The 26292-nt window shown below is 41.2% G+C and overlaps 1 protein-coding gene across 1 annotated transcript; it reads left to right on the plus strand.

Moving 5' to 3' along the window:
- Positions 1-568: 568 nt before the first annotated feature.
- On the plus strand, positions 569-3788 carry LOC114281354 (putative pentatricopeptide repeat-containing protein At3g25970). The gene has a single exon (XM_028223800.2). It carries the CDS (start codon positions 621-623, stop codon positions 3048-3050), a length of 2430 nt encoding a protein of 809 aa, XP_028079601.2. The 5' UTR covers positions 569-620; the 3' UTR covers positions 3051-3788.
- Positions 3789-26292: the final 22504 nt, after the last annotated feature.

Consider the following 26292-nt stretch of genomic DNA (forward strand, 5'->3'; position numbering starts at 1 on the left):
TGTCATTATTTTTATAATCTAATATTTTAATGAAATATGATTCCATTCACTATTACCTAGCTAATGTAGCTAAGCTTTCGTTTGAAAAGAATTGTTTTTTTATCGTTTTTTGATTTTGGGCAAATTACATATACACCCCTCGAGGTTTGGTTAAATTACAGATACTCCTTGAGGTTTCAGAAATTACATCCCGCCCCCTGAGGTTTGTATTTTCATAACAATTTACCCCCTGAGGTTTATATTTCATAACAAATTACCCCCTAATTTCTTATGCAAATATAGCATTCAGGGGGGAATTCGTAATTTCTCAAATCTCAGGGGTATCTGTAATTTAGCCAAACCTCGAGGGGTGTATATGTAATTTGCCCTTTGATTTTTAATTATTTCAATCTAATTAAAAAATTTCGTTTAGAAAGAATTTTTTGATTTTTTTTTTAATAATTTTATGATTTTTTTTTAAAAATAATTATAATTTAAATATAATATCTTATTTTATTAATTTTTTAATTTATTTCGTCATCTAAATTAGTCCCACTTGGCAAAAACCTGAAACTTGTATAAAACCCCAAGCCTCACATTCAAAAACATCTCACATGAACCCAAGCTAGCCATCATCATGTATGAAGAGGCTCAGCAACTCTTCCTCTCTCCACTCTCTCAAGAACCTACTGCTCCAAAACCTCTACCCACAAGCCCTCAAATCTTCAATCTCTCTTCACAACCCACTTCTCACCGACACACTCTACGCCCTCTTCCTCCAATCAGGCTTCATTCTAGATCCATTCCTCTCCACCTCTCTCATCACCCACTTCTCCCTCTCCGGCGACTTCTCACGCGCCACCCAACTCCTCCGTGACACCCCCCAACCCGACACCGTCGTCTACAACTCTCTTATTTCTGGGTTTGCCCGTTTTAGCCGATTCGACCCTGTTTTCGAGCTCTTCAATGGGTTGAGGCAATTGGGTCTGAACCCGGATGTCTATACACTTAGTTCTTTGATCAAAGCCTGTGATGATTTGGAGCGCAATGAGATTGCTCATGGAGTTTCCATCAAAATGGGTTTGGTCTCGGGCGTGTTCTTGGTCAGTGGGCTCGTCGAGAACTATTCGAAATCTGGGTGTGTTAATGGAGCTAAGAAGTGTTTTGAGGAGTGCTTGGTTTTGGATTCTGTGGTTTGGACGGCTATGATTAATGGGTTTGTTTGGAATGGATTGTTTGATAAGGGTAGAGAGATTTTTATGGGTATGAGGGGTTTGGGTTTGGAATTGAATGAGTTTAGCTTGACTAGTGTGCTTGGTGCGCTGTTTGAGGTCAAAGAAGGTGAGCAGATTCATGGATTCAGTCTAAAGATGGGGTTTTTACGTGGCTGTTCGACTCATTTGAACAATGCAATGATGAATTTGTATTCTAGGTGTGGAAGAAAATCTGATGCTGTGAAAGTGTTTGATGAAATTCCTCAACCAGATGTTGTTTCTTGGACGGGGCGAATTGGTTCAGCCTATGATGCTGTAGAAGCTTTTGAAAATTTTGAAATTTGTCGCTCGAGAGGTTATGAAGTAAATGAGTATACGTTGAGTAATGTTCTGTCTGTCATTCCAGGTCCAAAGTTGCTGAATCTTGGAAAGCAAATTCATGCCCTTTGTTACAAGGCTGGACATTTGCTTGTTGTTTCTGTTTGCAATGCAATAATTTCTATGTATGGGAAATGTGGATTGATGGGTTTTGCCAAGTGTGTCTTTGATGAGATGATTTGTCGAGATTCTGTTTCTTGGAATTCTCTGATAGCTGGTTATTCTGAGAATGGGATTTTTTGTGAGGCCATTGAAATGTTTTCGCAGATGCATGATTTCTTGATACAGCCTAATAAATATACTCTTGCTAGCATTCTTGACGTTGTGTCCAACTCATGTTCTACAAACCAGTCAATGCAAATACATTGTCTAATAATTAAACTTGGATTTGAGTCAGATGATTCCATGTTGTCTAGTTTAATAACATCATATGGTAAATGCAATGGAATTGATGAATCAAAGAGGGTGTTCGCAGAGATTGATGAACTGAACGTTTTACTACTTAATGCCATGGCATCAACATTTGTCCATTCCAATTATCATTTTGATGCCCTGAAATTGTTCCAGGAGGCACAAAGCTTGTCCCTTGAAATTGACAGTGAAATTTTTAGCATAGTTCTCAAAGCTTGTGGCGTGTTGACAGATCTGGAACTAGGAAGAACAATTCATTGTCTGGCTTTTAAATTTGGAGTTGATCATGACATATTTGTTGAAACTGCTGCAATCGATGCTTACTGTAAGTGTGGTAGCATAGCTGATGCAGAAAAAGCTTTTAGGGTTATATCTAAGGACAATTTGGCTGCTTGGAATGCCATGTTGACGGGATATGCTCAACGTGGTTGCTTCCATGAAGTTTTTGATCTATTCATGAAAATGCTTGAATTGGGAATGAAACCTGATGAGATAACTTACCTAGGAGTTCTCAGTTCATGTTGCCATGCAGGGTTAGTGAATGAAGCACAATCTCACCTAAACTCTATGTTTGAATTTCATGGGGTGATCCCATGTTTAGAACACTACGCTTGTGTGGTTGATGTGCTTGGTCGAGTTGGACTTGTAGAAGAGGCAAAAAGGATCATTGATCAAATGCCTATTTGCCCCGATGCTCAAATATGGCAGATTCTTTTATCAGCGTGTAATATCCACGGAAATGTTGAACTAGGAAAAGTTGCTGCGAGAGAAATTCTTCAGTTACAGCCCGAGAATGACTCTGCTTATATTCTTCTCTCGAATCTCTATGCCTCTGCTGGTATGTGGAATGCTGTTGGAAGCCTGAGAAAGGAAATGAAACAAAGAATAATCTATAAGGAACCTGGTTCTAGTTGGATTCAAGTTAGAGGATCAATCCGCTACTTCATTGCTGGTGAGGCATTGCATCCTGATAGTAAAGAAGTTTGTATGATGCTGCGAAATTTGAGCAAGCAGATGATTCTACTGCCCGACTCAGAGCAAGATAGCGTCATCTCATTGGGCCCATAAACTATGGAGCTCAAAATACACATTGACATTACCACATCATGAGTTGAAGTTGATTGAATTTCTTCTTGATGTCAATGACATATGAAAAGCATAAAATACACCTTGGATTGTGTGTTTTGGGAGCCATAAAAGTTTACATATATTCCATATCAAATTGGGTTTCTGGACCCCTTTTATCATGTCATATTGCAAGTTACTTCTGGTGTCAAAACGATAATGACTCCAGCAGCTTATGAAGGTAACTCCAGCGGATGAAGGGAGAGGTTGAACTTTATTGAGCATTTTCTAATGGTTTTTGTTATTCATAGCTTGGGTTCACAGGTTTGGTGAAGCAGGGGATCCTATGGTGGAAGAAGCTGGAAAAACAGCTTATTAGTATGTGCTTTTCCTTTTTGATATGTTGATCTCTTAGTTTTGCATATAATATTTTACTAGTTATGTAGTTTGTGTCGTGAATTTCAAATCCTAATTTTTTGAAACAGAATTGAATCATATTGAGAGACGTGGTAAGATTTGGCACAAGTCATAAAAAACAAGGTTAAACAATTCTATATATATATATATATGAAAGAAAATAAAACGACCTAGATCTAACATTTTCACTCTTAGAAGTTGTATTGTAGCATTTTCATGAGGTAAAAAGGGTCAAAATCCATCAGATCTAACAGTTTCAAGAATCACTTAAATCGTAAACGTTAATCGAATTGTGAATCATGCTAGATTCACCCATAGAAAAACTGTAGAAATTTAATGTATAAAGAGAAAAAGAAAATTGTATTATTGATTGATGTATTGATATATATTACAATGATTCATGATTCCTATATATAGAAGAGGGTGAGTGTGTAGTAGGTAAGGAGTAGGTGAAGTGGAGGTGGTAGTGGTGTAGTGGGTTAGGTTTAGTGGAGTAGGTTTAAGTGGGTGAAGTAGGTGGAGAGTAGGTGGATTTTAACAGCCCCCCGCAAACTCAAGGGGAATAGGAACTAACCAACTTGAGTTTGGAGAGAGTAACAAAACAAGAAAATACATAAAAATAAAAGAGGATAGGAGACACTGTATGGTCGTGTCAGACCATTGGTGAAGACACTGAATGGTGGTGTCATAACGTTGTAGAGGACACTGTATGGGGGTGTCATAACGTTGTAGAAGACAGTTTATGGGGTCATGTCGGACCGTTGTAGAAGACAGTTTATGGGGTCATGTCGGACCGTTGTAGCAGACAATGTTGTGATAGTTGTTGTGACAGTTTACGGAGTCTTGCTGGACCCTTGTAGAAACTAACCGGAATCAATGTCGGGACAGTTTACAAAGTCTTGTCGGACCCATGAAGGAGCTAACCGGAATCAATGTCGGGACAGTTTACAGAGTCTTGTCGGACCCTTGTAGAAACTAACCGGAATCAATGTCGGGACAGTTTACAGAGTCTTGTCGGACCCATAAAGGAGCTAACCGGAATCAATGTCGGGACAGTTTACAGAGTCTTGTCGGACCCATGAAGGAGCTAACCGGAATCAATGTCGGGACAGTTTACAGAGTCTTGTCGGACCCTTAAAAAGTCGCACCCTCAAAAGGTGTGCCAAATCTTTCAAAAGGTGTGCCATCAAAAGGCGTGCCCAATCTATCAAAAAGTGCGCCGGACATGATGGCGAGGCACGTGAGTGTCTTGGTTGGCGTGCCCGTTTGTCGTTTGGCGTCAAGAGGCGCGCGATACGCGTGGCTGGCCCTGGCTATTTAAAACAAGGTTGAGGCGAAGGCTGTGCATACTAGTCTGAAACCTCGGAACGCTCGGAGAGCTTGTCTCTGCAAATCTTGAAACACCCGGAAACCAACCCTTCTCTGAAACACTTGGCAACCCAAAAACATGGCCTCGTCTTCTCGTCCAGCTACCCAGAACCTGCTCACGCTCTTTCCAGAACTGAACGAGCCCACAGGAGAAATAACTGGTGCGGTGGCCAGTGAACCGCAACCAAACACCTCTGGTTTTGCTCCATTGAACTTTCCGATGCGGTCGGTGGAGCAAAAAATGGCGGTGCAATCGGATGTGGAGGCCAACCAGTATACTTTGAAGACATGTGTGGAAAGCATGACGGCGGTCACAAACTTGTCGAACCGGCTGCAGAGTAGGACAAATGAGGTGCAGCATTTAAACTCCCAGCTGGCTCTGCTCCAACGCATGTATAAGGATGCGCGAGCAGAGATAAGTGTGCTAAAGGCAGAAAACAAGGAGCTGAAGCGGAAGGCCACCGTTATGTTCCGATTTGGAGGGCCGCCATATGCTGTAGTGGAGGAGCAGGGAGGAGGCAACTTGCTTGGTGGTCTAGGAAGCATGGAGGCTGGGCAGTCACGGGACAATCAAGAGAAAAGCAAGAAGAAGAGACCCGCAGTAGAGTAGAGAAGAAAAATCCCACTGGGGGTGTAGGTGTTTTGTTTTTTGTTGGTTTGTTTGTTGTTGTTGTTGTTTTTTTTTTTTTTTTTTTTTTTTTTTTTGGATGTAAAATGGTGATCGGGGTGAGTCCCGATATGAATAAAGCAAGTGTGTTTGGCAAACTCGAATGGTAGGTGTGGTAATGCAGAAAAATTAACTGGAATGAATTTTTTTTTTTTTGGTTTTTTTTTTTTTGATATTGGTATCATGGAGTGGGCGGTGGTACAAAAATATTGTGTAGAAAAAGAGGGAGATGGTGGAAAATTATTGTTTAGACAGAGAGAAGGCATGTGAGGTGTAAAGTGGAGGACAAAATAAAAGAAAAAAAGGTGAGAAATGATTAGCCCAGCAATACTCAGATTACTATGCATTTAGAGGCCATGAGGTGTACCAAACACCATTCAAGGAGGGGAAGAAAAGAGGGTCTGAGAAGCTTGATCAGAAGCAGGTGGTCCATAGGAAGTCCATTGATGCATTTGGACAGAGGACTGCACAGTATAGAGGTGTCACAAGGCATAGATGGACCGGTAGATATGAAGCCCATCTATGGGACAACAGTTGTAAGAAAGTTGGAAGAGGCAGGAAAGTGAAGGTATGTGTACAAAATTCCAGCGGGCAGCGAAGGCAAGGTTGCCGGCCGGCTGCCCGCCGGTGAGAAAACAAAATACGGGCCTAAATCTTATGGCTCTGATACCATGTAGAAATTTAATGTATAAAGAGAAAAAGAAAATTGTATTATTGATTGATGTATTGATATATATTACAATGATTCATGATTCCTATATATAGAAGAGGGTGAGTGTGTAGTAGGTAAGGAGTAGGTGAAGTGGAGGTGGTAGTGGTGTAGTGGGTTAGGTTTAGTGGAGTAGGTGAGGTGGTAGTGGTGTAGTGGGTTAGGTTTAGTGGAGTAGGTTTAAGTGGGTGAAGTAGGTGGAGAGTAGGTGGATTTTAACAAAAACAAAAACAAAGAAAAGAAGAAGAAATATTGAGATATAGTATTCCAATCATCCACATATTTTACTACCAGGTATAAGAGATATACTATCCATTTTCTTTTTACCAGCTTTGTTCCTTTATTCCTTGATGACGTCTGTGGCATCATTGCCAAACAAATTACTAGTTGTTCCATTTCAACATCAACTTTGTTTTTCAGACTATCATAAATGTAATTTTCTCTGAAGTGTTTTTGTGTTTACCCAAGGTTATTCCAATTTAGTTAGGTAGCTATTATCATGCTCTTATTTCCTGATTTAGTTGTGGGTGCAACATCAGTTCAATAAATAGGAATTATTATTTACTGAAATTGTTAAGATAGTGTATCCTGTATCAGTTCAAAAAATTGTCATTTTACTCTGAAAACATGACACGGGGGTTTTCTCTAGATGAAATTTGTTGTACTGTATTGAGAATACATTGTGTTTTTGGAATTAACATTTGTATCTTTATCTTGAATTAGATTAAAGCAGAGTGGTAGAAAAGAGGTTTCTTAAGTGGCCAGTGATCACCACATACCATGGAAATTATGCAACTCAAAATGGCTATGCTATTTTTGTAATGTTTTTCCAAGGAAATATATATATATATATATATATATATATTTAAATAAAAGTTCTGCGCCACTATAATCTTCCTGACTGAATTCAAAATTATAAACAAATATTACAAGAGAAAAAAGAAGAGAAATTGCAATGTAACTATCAAAAAGTTTTCTTGATACAAACTAGTGATCTCTGATGTGTTTAGCCTCCCTAAGATAGCTTTTCCCACCGGAGTGTTGGCCGTGTGAAGAGGCTCTTGAGAGCACAGAAACAATAGAACAGAAAGCACAGGCTGCCATCCTTGACTTTATCTGCCCTCTTTTTGGCAGAGGCCTTCCGCTTCTGAAGGTTTCACTGATTGCCGCAGCAGCAACACCACCGATCTTCTTGTTCATGGTGGAAACTTAAATGAAATCACCTTCTTTTTTGGGTGTTCAATCTGTATGGAAAAGTGGATTTATGAATCAGTTTCTATGGTTTGGGCCAATTTAAGGAGTATATATAGCACACTAATGGCTCATTGCAATGGCACGGCCGGGGAAGGATCGATCTGGGCAGAGTGAAGAAACCTTGAAACAGTTTTTTTCTCAAAGGTGGAGGTTGGGAAGCATGCCAGCTTTTAATTGTCTGGCTGGCTGTAGAAGATTCCTTTCACCCCAACTCAAAGACAAATTGAATTCAAGGATGATTTGGTCAGTGATTGATAAATAAAAACCGATAATCCATAGTTTAATGTGCATACGCAAGCAGAACACGTGTGGATTTGATAGGTGTACATAGCCTCTCCTGTCCTGTGGACTTCAGGAGAAATTATACTTTTTGTTCCAGGGGCAGATGGTGCTCTAAATTGCATTTAATTAGTTAAAATAGTGAATCCTACCACTTTGGTGTCTTTTTGTGGAGACAAATGAACGAGTGTCCAATCTTGAATGGTGTGGAGCAATAGTCAAGACCACCCAATACCTTCTCGGACTTCAGGGTGTGGAAAATTTCCCTGTTGGCAGGCAGGGGGACCTCATTGGAAATTGTCAAATGTGCAGTGTTGTTGTCTACTAGCCAAAGCCTCATTGTTAAAATAGTATTTACAATGGGTGCTGCGGCGTACATGTTCGGGTATATCTAATTCCCCATATGCATTTACTGGTTCGGGGTGGGAGAAGAAGATAACATCATATTGATGATTTGATGATTGTTGGTAATGATGGCCCAAAAATCCTATTTATTTACTGTACTTTGGTCCATTTCTGCAAATTTGATTTCAATTTTGTGCTTCAAATACTCCAAAAAAGTGTTAACCTTCACAGGGGCCTTTACAACTTCACATTATAAGCATATATATTTTCAAAAAGGTTAATTTCATTTTATCCCTGAACTATCGTTATTTTTTTCGTTTGATTCTTAAATTATCAATTTCATCTATTTAAGACTTAAAAGTTTTTTTTATTTTAGTTTATATGGTTCAATTGGAGATAATTGTACAAATTGGTAACAACTTGATTTGATGGGCAAAACAGTCATTTTGAAATCTGAATAACTTACCCATGCAACCAAACATCCATTTCTTACCATTTTGAACAAATTGCACCCTATAACCAATTGGAAAATGTTTGAGGGCCACAATTTTTTTGGCCACAATGACTCAAAACTGTTAAAACGATGTCGTTTTGGGTGTAAAACATGCCAAAACGACGTCGTTTTGGCAGTTTTGAGCCATTGTGACCATAAAAATTATGTGAACTAACCAACTCGATTAAGGGCAGATTTGGGTGGGGTTGCCCAAAGCCGGAACTTGAATTGACCCATCTCAAACACACTCATTTGCCACCCCTAATTTTTTGAAAGTTGAAGAGTATTTTTCACCCATTTGCCACCCTTAGTTGGGATGAGTCGGATTTGTTATGATGCAATTTTACACCTTCTTCACCTTAATTGATGTCTTTGGTTCATTAATAAAAATTTCTTTTTTGGTTGATTAAAAAAAGTTGGTTGGAGTCATTTGGTTTAGTTTTAAAATTATAATTTGACTGTGAAGTTCTGAATTGAGATTTGAAAAAAGAAAATTTGTTTGATTGTGAATTTTGAAAATAATTTTGAATTTTGAATTTTAAAAAAAGTTTTGATTTGGCAAAAAAAATTGAGTTGTATTTTGAGTTTTGAGATTTGAATTTTTAAATCTTGAATTGTATTTTAAAAAATTTTGGATTTATTTTTTTAAATATTTAAAAATGTTTAAGAAAATTTTAAATTTTATTTTAAATATATAATTTTTATTTAAATATTTAAATATTTTAAACTCAAAACATAACTCCACACTCAAATCATAACTAAACATACAATTCAAAACTCAATTCAAAAATTATTTTCAAAACTAATAACAAAATACATAACTTAAAACTCAATTCAAAAACTTTTTTCAAAACTAATAATCAACTCTTTTTAAAATTCTATTAAAAAAAATTTCAAAGAAATATGTTTATATTGTTCTTCAAAATTATTTTATATTTTATATTTTTTTTCAAAAAATGTTTTGTTCATTTTTATTTTTGAAGAATTTTTTATATATATTTTTTAATTTTTTCAAAAAATAATTTTTGTAAGCATCGAACAAATAATTTGTTATGATTTAAATATATATAATGATCCATTTTTTTTTAAATTTAAAAAAATTAAATATTTAAAAAAAAGTAAAAAAATTTAAAATATTTCAAAAAATATTTAAAATAAAAAAATATTTTTAAAATATTTAAAATACTTAAAAAAATATAGCACACAAATGTATGAAATACAGTGCATATTAAAAGAAAGAAAGAAATAAATATTCAAAATATAAAATATTAACTGTAAAAAAATAAGATTAAGAAATTTTTAAATATTTAGAAAAAATAAATTCAAAAAATTTCAACATACATTTCATAACCAAACAAATTTTCTCTTTTCAAAACTCAATTTAAAACTCATAACTCAAAATATGACTTCACACTCAAATCATAAGTTTAAATGATGATTTAAAAATAATTTAAAAAACTAAAATAAAATAATATTTTTTTGAATTTTTAAAAAAATATTGTTTAATTTTGAGTTTTAAAAATAATTTTTGAATTTAGTTTTGAATTGTATGTTTAGTTATGAATTTTAAATTTTTTTTAAAAATCTTTTGATTAGAATCGCGATTTCAAAATTAAACCAAACAAAAAATTGGCCTCTTATAATAGAATATTTTTACGATGCTTGCCCCAATTTGAACCTTAAAATTACGGATAATGGTAGAGATATTAAATTTTTTATCAATTAAATGATTAAATATTTCATATGAGTATAAAGTTCGCACAAATAAAACATTTAATTATTTATTTAATAAAAAGTTTAAAGCTTGTAACATTTTTCAAAAGGGCAATGATTGGTGGCCACAAATTCTGTGACTCAAATGGCTCGAAAATGCCAAAACGACGTCGTTTTGGGTACAAAACAACTCCGAAAATGCCAAAACGATGTCGTTTTGACATTTTCGAGCCAATTTAAACCACAAAATTTGTGACCACCAAACATTTTCCTTTCCAAAAACCATTGCTGGTTTAAGAGTTTGGTTCTTCACCAGTACAGCACTCTCTCTCTCTCTCTCTTTCATCCATGTGCAGTGGTATCAACATGCATAATAATTTAAGAATTGTTTGGGATGATTTAAATAAGTGTATTTTTTAAATTTTTATAAAATATGGGTTGAATTTAAGTTGAATTTGAAGTGATGTATTAAAAAAATGATGTAATTTAAATAAGATAATTTAACTTAAATAAAATAATAACTTTTTATTTTTTTAACTTTTTTAAAACTTGACAAACCAGCCCTTATTATTGCCTCCCTACTTGTTGGTTGTTTGTGCTCAGGCCTTTTTCATATTCTCAAACAAGGCTGTCCCAATACAAGAATCATCTATCTTTTTAAACTTTTTGACCCTTGTGCTAAATATATTTCACTGTCAAGAGAACTCATTCACTTTGTTTGCTTTTGGTTTTCAAAAAATATTTTTTAGAAAATTTTATTTTTTTGTTTTTCATATATATATTTTTTATTTTCACTGATTTTTTTTTGTAATATTTTAAGTATTTTTTTTAACTTTAGACAAACCTAACATAAATATAGTAAAAAAAATATAATATTGTGAAAAAAATCTTTAAAAAAGTCACTAAATACCAAAAATATAAAAAAATATAAAAATTCAATATATTTTTTTTGTATTTTTGTATATTTGTTAATTTTTTAAAATATTTTTCACAAATATTTTACTATTTACTTAAAATTTTAAAAAAATTACTAAAAATAGAAAAAACACAAAAAAATAGGACAAGTTACATATACCTGTCCAAGGTTTAGTTAAATTACAGATACCCCTGAGGTTTTGAACCCTAAAGTTTATATTTTCATAACAAATTGCCCCCTGAGATTTATATTTTCATAACAAATTGCCTCATAATTTGTTATGAAATTATAATTTTTAAGAAAAAATTTGTAATTTCTCAAACTTTAAGAATATCTGTAATTTAACTAAATGTAATTTGTCCAAAAAAAAAATAAAATAAACTCAATTCTTAAAAAATTATACTCAAAAAACTAAAACCAAACCCAATTATTGCCATTTCCTGCCCACTTGTCGAACGTGAAAACCAGTGTCAAGTTTTGCAGTACTTTATTGGTTGTAAAATTCCACTTTCCCAAAACTGTTTGCGCTGTCTGTGTTGAGAAACCACCCTGCCTGTAGACTTGTGGAATGTATATTCAATTGAGAAAAATACTTGGGAGCACTAATTAGTGCTCCCACTAGTTAGGTGACAGTGGGTCCTGTCATTAATGATGTGATATTTTGGTCTTGGAGTTGTATTTTATTTTTATTTTTTTTACTTTTTTAATGTATTAGTGCTATTAGTGGTGATGTTTTTAGTGGGATGAATCATTGTTGTTCAATTGAGCGCCAACAATGATTCATCCCACTAAAAACATCACCACTAATAACACTAATGCATTAAAAAAGTAAAAAAAAAAAAAAAAAAACACAACTCCAAGACCAAAATATCACATCATTAATGGCGGGACTCACTGCCACCTAATTAGTAGAAGCACTAATTAGTGCTCCCAAGCATTTTTCATTGAGCGTTGTCCAAATCATGCCAAGTATTTTTAAAATATATGTCCCCTTTCATGGTCAAAGAAAGATTACAAATACGGCTTATTTTTTTGACTTTTTTTTTTTATTTATTAAAAAAAAAAGTTTGTAAAAAAATTAAGGCCAATGATACATCTCTCTAATTTTGAAATTCTAATTGAACTCTAATGATGTAGCAGGAAATAAAAAAAATATAAAAAAATAAAATTAAGACCAAAACATCATAGGGTTCACTCTCATTAAAGCTTATTAGAGTTTCTAATCATTTTTAAAAAATTAAAGAGGTTTTGTGATTCAAATAAATCAATAAGTTGCTCATTTTTTGTAAACACAAAACAAGCTTAAAATATGTTTTCTGCTTAAAGGTATATATAAAATTTGTTTAGAATGTGAGTTAGTTTTTTAATTTTTTATCTATTTTAATCTAGACTAAAAAACTTTATTTGGAATAATGTTTTTTTTACTTTTTTGACTTTTGTAAAAAAAAATAAATTATGATTTAAATATAACATTTTATATTATTAGACTAAAAAATCATTTTTATCTATTTATGACTAAAATATTCCAATCTCACCCAAACCCATATAAATGAGCACATCGTCAAACAATCTAGCTGGCACGCCTTGTAACCACCCTCCCTAGCCAAAGAACCTATACCTAGAGTCTTCCAAGGAGCCATAGTCGATTTCTCAACAACTTTTAATATTAACAATAATGAAAAATGAAAAAGTGTGTCATTGTCTTGCTATATAAAAGCTCTTTAAGTCGTAGCAATCGGGATCAAAATCTATCCTTTTTTGGCAAAACACTTAGAAGAAGAAAGTGACAAACTCTTTCTTAACAGATGAGGAACAAAGTGAGTGGTACTGAAGTTGCAGCTGCTGTATTCGACAGGAATCTAAGTGAAAGAAGGCCTCTTCCAAAGAGAGGGCAAATTAAAACGAGGATAGCATCAAAAGTGTTTCACGGAATCGCATCTGTGCTCTCACTAGCTCCTTCCCGACATTCGGGTGCTACTGCCACTTTACTAGAAAGTCCAGTTTTAAAAAAACAAAGTCCAGTTTAAGGGGAATAGAGAGATGTTTAAAAGCCCTTGATTGATGTAAAAAATTTGTTTCGTGACGACCCTTTTAATGTACTTATGATCATTGCCATCTTCTTCTTTTAATTTTGTGATTTGAGTAGTTTTCGAATTCACAAGCTTAATCTCATTCATTCGTAAATTAATTTTTGTTGTCCGATTTGTAGAACTATAGATTGATACCAGTTGTAATCCAGCAAAATTAGAGTAGGGAAATTTATGGTGGAGCTCAGTCAATTAAGAGAAAAGGACTATGAAATTATTAGAAAATCTGTCATGACTAATAAAGTACGTCAGAAAAAAAAAAAAAAGAAAAAGAAAAAAGAAGAGGATAGTGGAATTAACATTAGCTTTGAGAATTGAGAGAATTCAAATTTAGGCCTTCAGATGGAAGGACAAAAACTTCTATGACTTCAAATTGTTCATATGCCTGTAGCCATAGAGTAGATCTATCATCTATCCACCATAATAATGCTAGGAACATTAAGCAATACACCAATAAATACAGTGAGATATGCGTATCCAATCACTTGACATGAGATTAGATTGGCCTAATATTATTATTATATAAAAAGAAAAAGATTCTCTCAAATGTGTTGTTTAGGTTGAATCCGGATCCTCAGTCGCACTCCCCTGCTGCGCCTTCTTGTCGCCCTCCAAAACAACGTTGTTTTGGAGGTCATTTTTTTTTTGTTTCTTCTTCTTCTTCTTTCTTATTTTGTTTTCCCCTTCTCATTTTTGAACCCTCGCCTCTGAGACAGAGAGGCAGATCTAGAGAAGGGTTGGTTAATCAACCTGGAGACCTCACTGGGTTGGTTAATCAACGTAGTGACCTCACTGATAACTCTCTCTCTCTCTCTCTCTCCTCATTTTCAGATTGCAAATTGAATCGGAGAGAGGCATGGAGGAGGAAGAGGAGCAACAATCATCGACCCAAATCACCCATCTCGTCGGCCTTCCACGGTGGCGCCACCGCCTCACCACTCTCCCATGCACCACCAACCTCCGCCTCAAAACCACGATCTGGTTCGAACTCGAGGGCTTCGTCGGCGATCTCGGCACGTACATCCCTCTTTGGCACCGGCCTCCTCTTCGGCACCCCCATGCTCGTCCAACCCATTAAATCCATCGCCGCTGCCGTCGCCATCTCTGAATCCCCTCACCTCACTATCCCCCAAATCGTCGCCGCCGGAATCTCCACCGCCACCATGCTCCTCCTCCTCGGCGCCATCGGCCTCATGTCCTTCTTCTACCGCTTCATCCGTTCTCCACCTCCACCAACAGTACCCAGTAAACCCATATCAACACAACTTTGCAAACTTTATTACAAGGAAGAGAGAGAGAGAGAGAGAGAGAGAGAGAGAGAGAGAGAGAGAGAGAGAGAGAAATCCCCTCCAAAACGACGTCATTTTGGAGAACGACAGGGATGCATGGTAGGAAAGTGCCACTGAGAATCCGGATTCTGTTTAGGTTGGAGGGTCTAGTTTAGATAGGGTTTATCACAGCTTTTACCTCGCTGATCTGGGTGTGCATAGATAATTTATGAAAAAAAAAAAAAAAATTATTCCATAATCGTGCCATTTATAGTTTTGAAAGCAAATATGAAGAAAGTAGGTTATGTTTATTTGATTATTTTTTTATTTTTTATTTTTTATTTTTATAGATGACATATACACCAAATTTAAATTTTACAAGATAACGATTTAGATCAACAAACTAATATAAATAATGAGCCCAAGAACCCAACAAACACCATATGGTCCATGTACCATAGAGAATCGCCTCCCAATATGAAAAAAAGGGGTTCAACTTCTCTCAAGTTCAAATCTAAACTTGATCGTTATGTTCGAGCTCGCGAGGCCCAGCATGAGTTTTATTTTGATAATTCGAAACGTTTCTTTTATAAAGCCTTCATGTATATTATTCATGAAAAAAATTTAGGATAAATTATGCAAATAGTCTCTGTACTTTACACGATGTGTCAATTTGGTCCCTGTAATTTCAATTTGCTCAATTTTGCCCCTTAATTTAACGGATTGTGTCATTTTAGTCCAATAAATAACGGTTGTTAAGTTAATTTAATGGAAGGTCAAATAATGTGTCAATCTGGTTCATGTACTTTACACAATGTGTCAATTTGGTCCCTGTAATTTTAATTTTCTCAATTTTGATAGGGACTAAATTGACACATTGTGGAAAATACATGGACCAAATTAATACATTGTTTGACTTTTCGTTAAATTAACTTAACAACCGTTATTTATTGAACTAAAATGACACAATTTGTTAAATTAATGGGCAAAATCGAACAAATTAAAACTACAGGAATCAAATTGACACATCGTTTAAAGTATAGAGACTATTTGCATAATTTTTCCAAAAATTTATTCCTAAAGTAGTAGTGAATTTTTCATTTTGACACTTAAAAAATTATTTTTTTCTCAATTTAATCCTTAAAATATATGTGTTCCTAATTTAGCCCAATAACAAACAACCGTCCAAAATTTGACCAAAAATACCACGTGGTACCATGGCAATCTGTCTACGTGACATTACTTTTTACTTGACCTAATTCGTGAAAATTGTATAAATTTTTAGAGAAATTACAATTCAGTGTAGGTTTGTAAAAAAAAAAAAAAATTATAAATAACTAGTAAACTTTATAGATATTGACATGGCAAGAGCCATAAAGGCTATAGCCCACTATGAACAACCTAAGCCCACCACTTAGGGCCTAATATATAATCAAATTAATGATGCCCAGCACCGCTGAAGCGTCACATGGCAATAAGAACCAATGACATCATGACACATGACAAGAGAAGGGCAAGCCACATCAGCAGACAAAGATCTGCAAAGTTATTGCTACGCCACATCGCCATTAATGAGGCCGCTTACAGCATTTATTGCGTTAACCCCTCTCTGTCGAGATAGCACGCCACCACCCTGAACAAGGTAAGCTACAACATAGACTTTCGGCCAAGGTGACAGGTCGGAAGGGACAACGAAATGATTACCAGAGGATATAAGCATACGTTGAAGACAAGAAGAAGGTTAAGCTTTCTATCTCTAATCTCGTTCTATAATCCACTCTTCTTTCTAACTTACTCGTCGGAGGGTTCGCTGGGGACTCCCCGTTCCCCGTTGAACTCGTGCAGGTCTTCAGGTGGGCTTGGTCATTCGGACATAGGCTTGAGGAGCGTGGATCAGTTCGACCCGTTCTACCATCATGAACTATATTGTCAGTTGGCGTCGCCTGTGAGAAACTTTCTTACTCTGTGCGCCAGTTGTGCTCATTGTCGCCGGAGGCCCTTTCCCAATAACCCCTTCCTGTCACCTGCGAAGGTGAATGGTCACGACTAGATCGATGGCTTCCTACTCCAATGTTCTCGACCACCAAGCCGACCCTTCTAATCCAAACAACCCACCACAATACTTTACCGAGCTCACCAACAGCATTAACCACCTTGCCGAGCAGAACCAAGCTCTAATCAATGCCCTGCTCCAACGAGACCTTCCCCCTCCACCACCTCCAGATATTCCACTCAACCAAGAACGAGCTCCGAGCTATAATATCCAGTAACCTTATCCACCCAACTTGGAAGGCTTGTAACCTCCTCTCCCAAATATAAATCCACTACCCTGACCCCCACATCCATCGGTCCTGACACCAATCCCTGAAGGAGAGGCCAGCAGCGTCCAGCCCCGCTGCTCTTCGGTGGTGACAACATTCTTCTCTGGGACACAAAACTCCGAGCCATGAAGCTCCAACTCCAAGGGGTCATGCAGAACATTCAGCATAAATCCTCTACCACAGCCAACTTGCCATTCGTTGCCTCCATCTAGGACAAACCTCTATCCCCCAAGTTCAAAATGCCTACCATCGACTCTTTTAATGGTATGACGGACCTAGTCGACCACTTGGAGACCTACAGGACCCTCATGATCCTCCATGCTTTCCCTGACGAAATCATAGGCCGAGCTTTCCTCGTGATACTCAAGGGGTTAGCTCGACTTTGGTTTAGTCAACTGCCAGCAGACTTTGTCTCCACTTTCCAGCACCTCAGTGATTCTTTCCTCAGCCATTTCATTGGAGCCCAGCGCCAGCGGCGTCTGGCAACCCAACTCCTCAACATCCGTCAAACCGAGGGGAAGTCGCTACGTAGTTTCGTTACCCGCTTCAACACCGAAGCCTTGCAAGTAGCGAAAAACAATGACAAGGTCATCCTTACGACTTTCATGGCCGATTTGGGGTCGTCTGACTTCCTTTTCTCCCTCTCTAAAAACCTCCCGACCTCCATGGCAGTCCTACTCTCCAAAGCCCAAAAATACATGAATGCTGAAGATTCTCTAGCCGCCCAGCAAGATCCTATAACCAAAAACCCGACCTTCAGAGAAAAGAGGAAAGACTCAGAAACCAGAAATACCCAGTACAATAACCAAACATCTCAGTACACTGACCGACCCCCTAGAACCGACCGGTCGGCCCCAGCTCGACCGCCCGGCCAGTTTGAGCGGTGTGGAACAAGTCCTTCATCAGATCTAACGGGATTACCTCCTAAAATGGCCCCAACCATCACGGGCTCCTTCCAATCGGAAAGACCAGTCCAAATATTGCCATTTTCACCAGGACCACGGCCATAATACCAAGGAGTGTGTTAACCTCAAAGATTAGGTTGAGGGCTTGATTCGTCAAGGACACCTCAGTCGATTCACGGATACTTGCCCTCAGCAGAGGCAACGGACTGAACCCATCAGAAACAATCGCCGACGCACCTCTCCCCGACAGCCGGCACAGCCTAACCAAGGTCATGATCACCCTCCACAGCAACCTCGGGCACAAGGTAATCCCGCCCCACCTGTTGGAGAAATCAGGGTTATCTCTGGCGAGCTTGCTTGTGGAGGACCATCCCGGTCGGCTCAGCGGGTAGAACTCAGAAAAATAAGGCAGGGCTCAGACAAAGAAGTTGCCACGTTGGACCGACCCTCCAAACACCCCAGGCAGTCGACCGAGCCTATCACCTTTACAGACGCCAATTGCACAAGCATCCGTTATCCTCATGATGACCCTCTCGTCATTTCTGCCCTCATCTCCAATTACAAGGTCAGATGGGGTCTCGTCGACAACGGCAGTTCTTCAGGCATCATCTTCCTTAATTGCTTCCGCCGGCTCAAGATTGGGGAAGAAAGTCTGTCTCCCCTTCAAATCCCTTTGGTCGCTTTCACTGGCGACCGGGTGACCTCCATTGGCTCCATTGATCTTCCTATCACAATTGGCGAGTACTCGCGATAGACCACAAAGTTGCTCACCTTCCTCGTCATTGACTGCCCCTCTGCCTACAACATCATCCTTGGCCGCACTGCCCTAAATGTTTTTCAAGCTATCACATCCACTTACCACCTTGCCATCAAGTTCCCCACCGATCTTGGGGTCGGAACAGTGAGGGGAGAGCAGACCGTGGCCAGAGAATGTTATGTCGCCTCACTTAAAGAAGTCAAGCTGAAGGAGGCTATGATCATTGAAGGACTCGATATTAGAGATGAGGACGAGCTGGTTAGAGGGGAACCAGTGGAGGAGCTCATCGAGGTCCTTGTCGACCCCACCAACCCGGCCAAAACCGCCAAGATCGGCAGCCAACTATCCCCCCAAGCCAAGGCCGACCACACAACCCTCCTGGTTGAACACAACGACGTGTTTGCCTGGACTCACTCCGATATGCCGGGTATTGATCCCTCCTTTATCAGCCACTGTCTAAGTGTTGAGCCCCATTTCTGACCTATCCGCCAGAAGCAGCGCATTTTTCACCCAGAACGAAATAACCTTATTGCTTCTGAAGTAGACAAACTCCTTGAGGCACAATTTATCACTAATGTGGACTACCCTAGATGGCTGTCGAATGTGGTTCTGGTTCATAAAAACAATGGTAAATGTCGACTATGTATCGACTACTTCGACCTCAATCGAGCTTGCCCCAAGGACAACTACCCTCTCCTAGCATAGATCTGCTGGTCGACGCTACGGCCGGTCATCAAATGCTCAGTTTCATGGATGCCTGGATACAACCAAATCTTGATGCACCCATCTGACCAGGAGCACACCTCCTTCATCACTGACCGAGGCACCTACCATTACCGTGTGATGCCATTTGGGTTGAAGAATGCCGGGGCTACTTATCAACGGTTGGTCAATGCCGTCTTCCATCATCAGATAGGCCGAAACATGGAAGTATACGTTGATGACATGCTGTTCAAGAGCAAGCTCTCCACCGATCATCTGGCCAACTTGCGAGAAACCTTTGCCACCCTACGAAAGTACCAAATGAAGCTCAATTCGGAAAAATGTGCCTTCGGCGTAGGATCTGGGAAGTTTTTAGGATTCATGGTCAGTCAGCGGGGTATCGAGGCTAACCCCGAAAAAATCAAGGCTTTAATCGAAATGCAGTCACCCAGAATGGTCAAGGAGGTTCACAGGCTTACTGGCCGAGTGGCCGCCCTCAACTGCTTCATTTCCTGAGCAATGGATAAGTGCCTCCCCTTCTTCAAAGTCCTTCGGCAAACTTTTGAATGGACGGCGGAATCTGAAGAGGCCTTTCAACAATTGAAACAGTGCATGGCTAACCCCCTTACTTTCTCAAGCCATCACGGGCGAACCCCTCTTCCTCTATCTAGCCGTGTCACACACTGCGGTCAGTGCAACACTCGTCAGGGAAGACAACTCTGTCCAGCGACCGGTTTACTACATTAGTCGGGCTCTTCGGGAGGCGGAACAGAATTACCCATTGTTAGAAAAAATGTTCTTGGCCTTGGTCATCGCCTCCAGACGACTCCACCCTTATTTCCAAGCCCATTCCATAGTGGTCCTCATTGACCAACCGTTGAAGAAGATAATGCAACAACCAGAGCTTTCCGGCAGGCTTATGCAATGGTCGATCAAACTCAGTCAGTTTGATATCTCCTACCGGCCTCGGACAGCAATTAAGGGACAAGCTGTTGCCGACTTCATCTTGGAATTCACTAACCTCACCCAACTACAACTCCTCTACCCCCACTAACCCTTATCGAGCCAGAAGACCTCCATTCTTGGACCCTCAACGTCGACGGATCGTCCCGCAAAGAAGGCAGTGGGGCTGGTCTCATCCTCACCGCCCTTGACGGTAGTTATTTCAAATGTGCTCTCTACTTCCTGTTCGATGCCAACAATAATGAGGCCAAATATGAGGCACTGATAGCAGGTCTCTACCTAGCCAGAGACATCAGTGTCAGCCACATCCGGGTGTTCAGCGATTCCCAGCTTATCGTCGGGCAAATTACGGGAGAATTCGATGCCAAGGAGGACACCATGCGGGCATATAAGGATATTGCTCTCCCCCTTGCTCGCCTCTTCAATACCTTCCACATCAAGCACATCCCTCGGGCTGAAAACTCCAAGGCAAATGAGATGGCCCAATTGGCTTCTGCAGACCAGTCAGACCTCAACCACGGTGTCCGCCTCGAATACCTGTCCCACTCGGCCATCTCCTCTAACCTGCAGGAAGTCCACTTCCTCCAAGATGAACCTATCCCATGGGCGGCAGACATCTTTCTGTATTTGACAACGGGGGAACTTCCAGATGACAAACAGGAGGCCGCCAAAGTCAGGACCCGATCGTCTAATTGTACCATTGTCAGCGACCTCTTGTACAAACGCGGCTTTTCACACCCGTATCTACGATGCCTCAATCTCGCTCAAGCAACCTATGTGATGAGTGAAGTTCATGAGGGTATATGTGGTAATCATTCAGGTGCCCGCTCCCTCGCCCATAAAATACTTCACACTGGTTATTTTTGGCTTACTCTCAATCAAGATGCGACTGACTTCGTACTCAAATGTGATAAGTGTCAACGTTTTGCCAACATCCGCCATGCTCCTCCTACAGAATTGATCACGCTTTGCAGCCCCTACCTATTCGCCAAATGGGAGATTGACTTGGTTGGCCTATTGCCCACTGGCCGAGACCAAACCAAATTCGCAATTGTCGCCATCGACTACTTCACTAAATGGGTGGAAGCAGAACCCCTTGCTACCATTACAGAGCGGAACACAACCCAATTTATCTGGCAGTCAATCGTATGTAGGTTTGGCATCCCTCAAGCCATCGTCTCCGACAATGGCAAACAATTCGATAACGCCAAGTTCAGGAAATTCTGTGCAGACCTCCAAATCCAACCATGTTTCTCTTCCCCAGGTCATCCCCAAGCCAACGGCCAAGTTGAGGTCACCAACCGTTCTCTCCTGAAGATCATCAAAACCAAGCTGAAAGCTGCTAAGGGACTTTGGGCTGAGGAATTACCCAATGTACTCTGGGCTTACAGCACCACCGCTCGGACTCCCACTGGGAAGACCCCCTTTCGCCTAACATATGGCGCTGAGGCGGTTATCCCAGTGGAAGTCGGTCTGCCAACCCCAAGGGTTTTACACCCGAATCCAGAACTAACCGAAGAACTGCGTCAGGCAGACCTAGATTTGATCGAAGAACTCTGAGAAACCACCGCTGTCAGACGGGTCTCATACCAACAGAAAATGAGAACACATTACAACCGCAAAGTCAGACCGAGGGAATTCGCCGTGGAGGACCTTGTTTTACGAGAAGTAACTCTTGCCACCAAAAATCCGACTGAGGGCAAACTGGCAGCCAAGTGGGAGGGACCTTACGTTGTGAAAGCCAGACCACGTCCGGCCACTTACCGACTTCAGGACATGGAAAGTCGAGACCTCCCCCATCCTTGGGACGCTGAGCATTTGAAGCGCTATTTTCAATAAAAGTTGTATTTTTGTATTGTCCAATTGCTGTATGTTCTTTTTGACAATCCGCACACTTGAATGTTTTCATTTTCTCCTCATATGGTGTAAATTTATGATCCAATGGGCTACACTTTGTATGACAGCAAGCTTATATTTCAGTTATCTGTGGTATTTCAATAACACTTTGATTGCAGCCTCAGCTAGACTGAGCAACAAAAAACCTCAGCTAGACTGAGCATGAAGAGCTCGGCTGGACCGAGTCACTTAAAGCCTCAGCCAGACTGAGTACAAAAAGCCTTAGCTAGGCTGAGCATGAAGAGCTCGGCTAGACTGAATCACTTAAAGCCTCAGCCAGACTGACCATGAAGAGCTCGGCCAGACCGAATCACTTAAAGCCTCAGCCAGACTGAGCACAAAAAGCCTCAGCCAGACTGAGCATGAAGAGTTCGGCCAGACCGAATCACTTAAAGCCTCAGCCAGTCTGAGAACAAAAAGCCTCTACCAGACTGAGCATAAAGAGCTCGGTCAGATCGAGTGACTTACAGCCTCAGCCAGTCTGAGCACAAAAAACCTCAGACAGATTGAGTATGAAGAGCTCGGCCTGGCCGAGCCACTTATAGCCTCAGCCAGTTTGAGCACAAAAAGCCTCAGACAGACTGAGGATAAAGAGCTCGGCCGGACCGAGTCACTTATAGCCTCAGCCAGTCTGAGCACAAAAAGCCTCAACTAGACTGAGCATGAAAAGCTCGGCCAGACCGAGTCACAAAAAGCTACTAAGCCTAGTGGCCATACTTAGTCAAATTCCAGTCCAACGTTTTCCAAATCAGACTAGTTCTTTAACACTCTTACAAGTTAAACTCCACTCTGCATTGAATTTTTCTTACAAGTTAAACTTCACTTTACATTGAGTTTTCCTTACAGTTACTTTGCATTAAGGTTGCCTTACGTTTTAAACTTCACTTTACACTGAGTTTTTCTTACATTTTGCACTTCATAATGATTTATACACAAACGTTATACAAGTCACCATTCTCATTCATTTCAGATGCACAAACAAAAGCAATAGCATGAAAACAAGACTCAAAATTTTATTTATTCACAAACTTGTACATAAGTTTATTACAGTCATTCAAAAAAAAAAAAAAAAAAAACCAAAACTCTAAGTACATATTTTCTCCACTCCACTCACTCATCTTTTTCACTTGAGGTGAGATTTTCCTCTTTAATGCCCTCATCTAGGGGGGGTTTGGGCCACGTTGTCTTCGTCAATTCTAACACTGCTGAAATCTATGTCTGGGAACAGCTCTTCTGTTTTACGCTTGAACATCTTCCAGCCACTGTCCCAGAATTCAGCCATTTCGTGTTTATAGAAGTTGACCGTTGGAAGCTCTGGATCACTTCGTCTTCGCTCCTGCTCCCAGCGGTCGTCTCCAATGGACCAGCCCTCCTCAGCTCTTTCTCTCGCCAAGTTGCTAGCAATAGTAGCATCGATGGCCATCTGAAAGTCAGCAGACCCCTTAAATTGCTCTACTGCTGCGACGTACAGATTGGGGTATGCTGCCATTTCGGAGGCTGCCTTGGTTTTTTCTTCTCCAACTCCTTCTCCAACCTCGCCTTCTCCTCCATTGCCCTAGCACGCTCATCTTCCAGCTCCTTCTGCAGCACAGCAATCTTTAGGTCTGCTTTATCCTTTTTTTTTGATCTGCTGGGTGCGCGTGCAGGCTTTTTGAGCATCCCCTAGCTTCTTTTGCTCTCCAACCAGCTGGAACTCGAGCGACACTACCTTGTGGCGTTCGTCCTCTAGCTCCAACTTGACCGCGCGCAACTTAGCATGGGCTCGAGTGGCAAAATTGCGTTGCACGATCGCCAACACCTCCATCTTTTTCGCCTTCTAAGCCTCCTCCAACCCCCTGGCACACACACTCCGCGCAGTCCTCCTCCAACCCACACTCTCCCTTTTGAAATTTTCAAGTTGGACCTCCACCTACCCCAACCTCTCCCTCTCCCTCCTCAATTCGCCCTTCGCCACCGCCGACTTATTCAACAGGGCTCCTGCTAAGGCAGCCGCCTCCATCTGGGCTGAGTACAACCTCTTCATCAGCTCAGCCTCAGTATAGCCAACCACTGAGTGAACGGCTGCGTCTTCCACCACCCCCAAGAGGCAGTCTGCAGCCATCCTGGCCTCTCTTCCTTCCCCTTCCACTCGCCCAGACACCGCAGGGACGTAGTAGAAGGCGGTCTTCAACCCAGGCCTCTCTCCCTCTCCTTGGGATGCCAGACCCTCCTGTGGTTGTGGCTCTTCCCTTGGCTCAGCGCCGACCCCACCACATTGCATTTCCTCCCCAAGGCCAGTCGCCCTATTCCCTACCTCTTTGGCTGCCCCCTCCAACCCCATTTCAGGGGTCCCCTCTACTTCCCCTGCCAGGGGGGTCTGCTCCGTCATCGCCTCCTTCCTCCTCTTCAAGGTAGGCTCCTCTTCACTCCTCCTCACCCTCCTCTTCTTCTTCACCACACCTTCCATCTCCTTGTAGGCTCTCTTCTTCATAGGATCAACTGGGGGCGGTCGTGGCTCAAATCCACCTAAGTCCTTTTACCTCAAGGGTTTGGGGCGCGGTCGGATCCTCTCCCTTGCGATCGGCTTCGGCGGTCGATCTGCCTAGGACTCTTTGAACTTACTAGCTTTGGCAAGGATGGTCCTATCCTCAGCCTCTTGCGCTCTCCTTCTCGCCTCTAACTCCGCCGGTCCCAGGTCCCCACCGATCGGCTAAGGACCCAACCCTGCCGTAAACAAGGCTGACGGTTGAACAAACTCGTCCCATCTGGCACCCTCATTCTCCCTCAATTCCTTCACCACCTTCACTCTCGCCTCTGCTGCTGCCCCCAGTTTTGGCTCCACAGACTTGGTGGGCACTTTCCAAACTGTGCGCACTCCAACCCCTCCGTTGGCGGATACATAGAACCACCGCGGCCTCCACCCCTTTATCGATGACGGTAACCCCTCCACCAACCCCTTCCTCGCCGCCGCCTACAAAGTAACCCAAGTCTCTTGCTGCCCCGACGCCTTGTAGCACGCAAAAAACTCATCCACCGTCATTTCAGCCCCCCCGTTCACTTTCGGCCACGCGCTCGAACATGCCAGCAAGATTTTCCACGCATTAGGCATCAGTTGGCTTGCAGCTACCTCCAACCGGTTCAACACGTCCACCACTATCCGCGGCAGGGGCAACCTCAAACCCCCCTTTAGCGCCTCCTTGTATAGGGTGAATTTCCCTGGTCGAACATCGGATGCCTTCTCCTTTGATTCCAGCAGTCTCAACTCTATATTTGCAGGAATCTGGTACTTCTACCCCATACCCTCCAGCTCCTTCGCGGTAATGATCGACTTATCGGCCTTCGTATGCCAGTGATCTGGCTCCACCTGGCTGATTGGCATCGGCCCCGCCATTATTGTGGACGAATGAGGTCGCCCCGACGGCTCCTCCCACTGCCCACTCGCCTCTCCGTCCTGTATTGCTCCGCCAAGTCCACCGCATCGTCGTCTCCCAATGGATCAACCCTGACGTTTGCAGCATCTTTTTGGGCCATTTCTGTGGTGTGCCTACGAATAGCTTCGGATGCGGGTGCAAAGAAATTCAAAAAATGTCGCAAGGGTGTATCACTTGCAATGAAGGAGTCTACACTTGGAATGTTCTGATTTTTCAAAAAAAGATAGGTAAAACGTATAATACTAAAAGCCCAAGGCTTGCCTGTATTCCAGAGGTCACAATTAATTTTCGCCAGTTTGAAAAATTTTCAGCCATCCGCCAAAACTGTCTTTTCAACACACATAATGACCTATTGTTTCACTTCTGGCCTTACGCCTAACCTTCCCCACCACGTGATTCTACTACGTGTACGGCCACGATTCACTGCCCCCTTCCCCTACCCTGTCTTTTCCATTTCAAGTCACCACGTGACCCACCGCCTCTTGAGCCCCTCACCCGCCACCTTGCCCTTCGCGGTCGGCCCTCCTCATGGTCGGTCCCTCCACTCGGCTACCCTTCGCGGTCGGCCCTCCTCGTGGTCGGTCCCTCCATTCGGCGACCCTCCGCGGTCGGCCCTCTTCATGGTCGGTCTCTCCACTAGGCTACCCTTCGCGGTCGGCCCTCCTCGTGGTCGGTCCCTCCACTCGGCGACTCTTCGCAGTCGACCCTCCTCCTGGCCGGTCCCTCCACTCGGCGACCCTCTGCGGTCGGCCCTCCTCATGGTCGGTCACTCCAC

This window comes from Camellia sinensis, chromosome 13 (genome assembly GCF_055761805.1).
Source record: "Camellia sinensis isolate YWXY chromosome 13, ASM5576180v1, whole genome shotgun sequence".
In the NCBI taxonomy this organism is placed as follows: Eukaryota; Viridiplantae; Streptophyta; class Magnoliopsida; order Ericales; family Theaceae; genus Camellia; species Camellia sinensis.

Coding starts and splice junctions, on each gene's coding strand:
- LOC114281354 (XM_028223800.2), top strand. CDS start 621: ATGAAGAGGCTCAGCAACTCTTCCTCTCTCCACTCTCTCAAGAACCTA.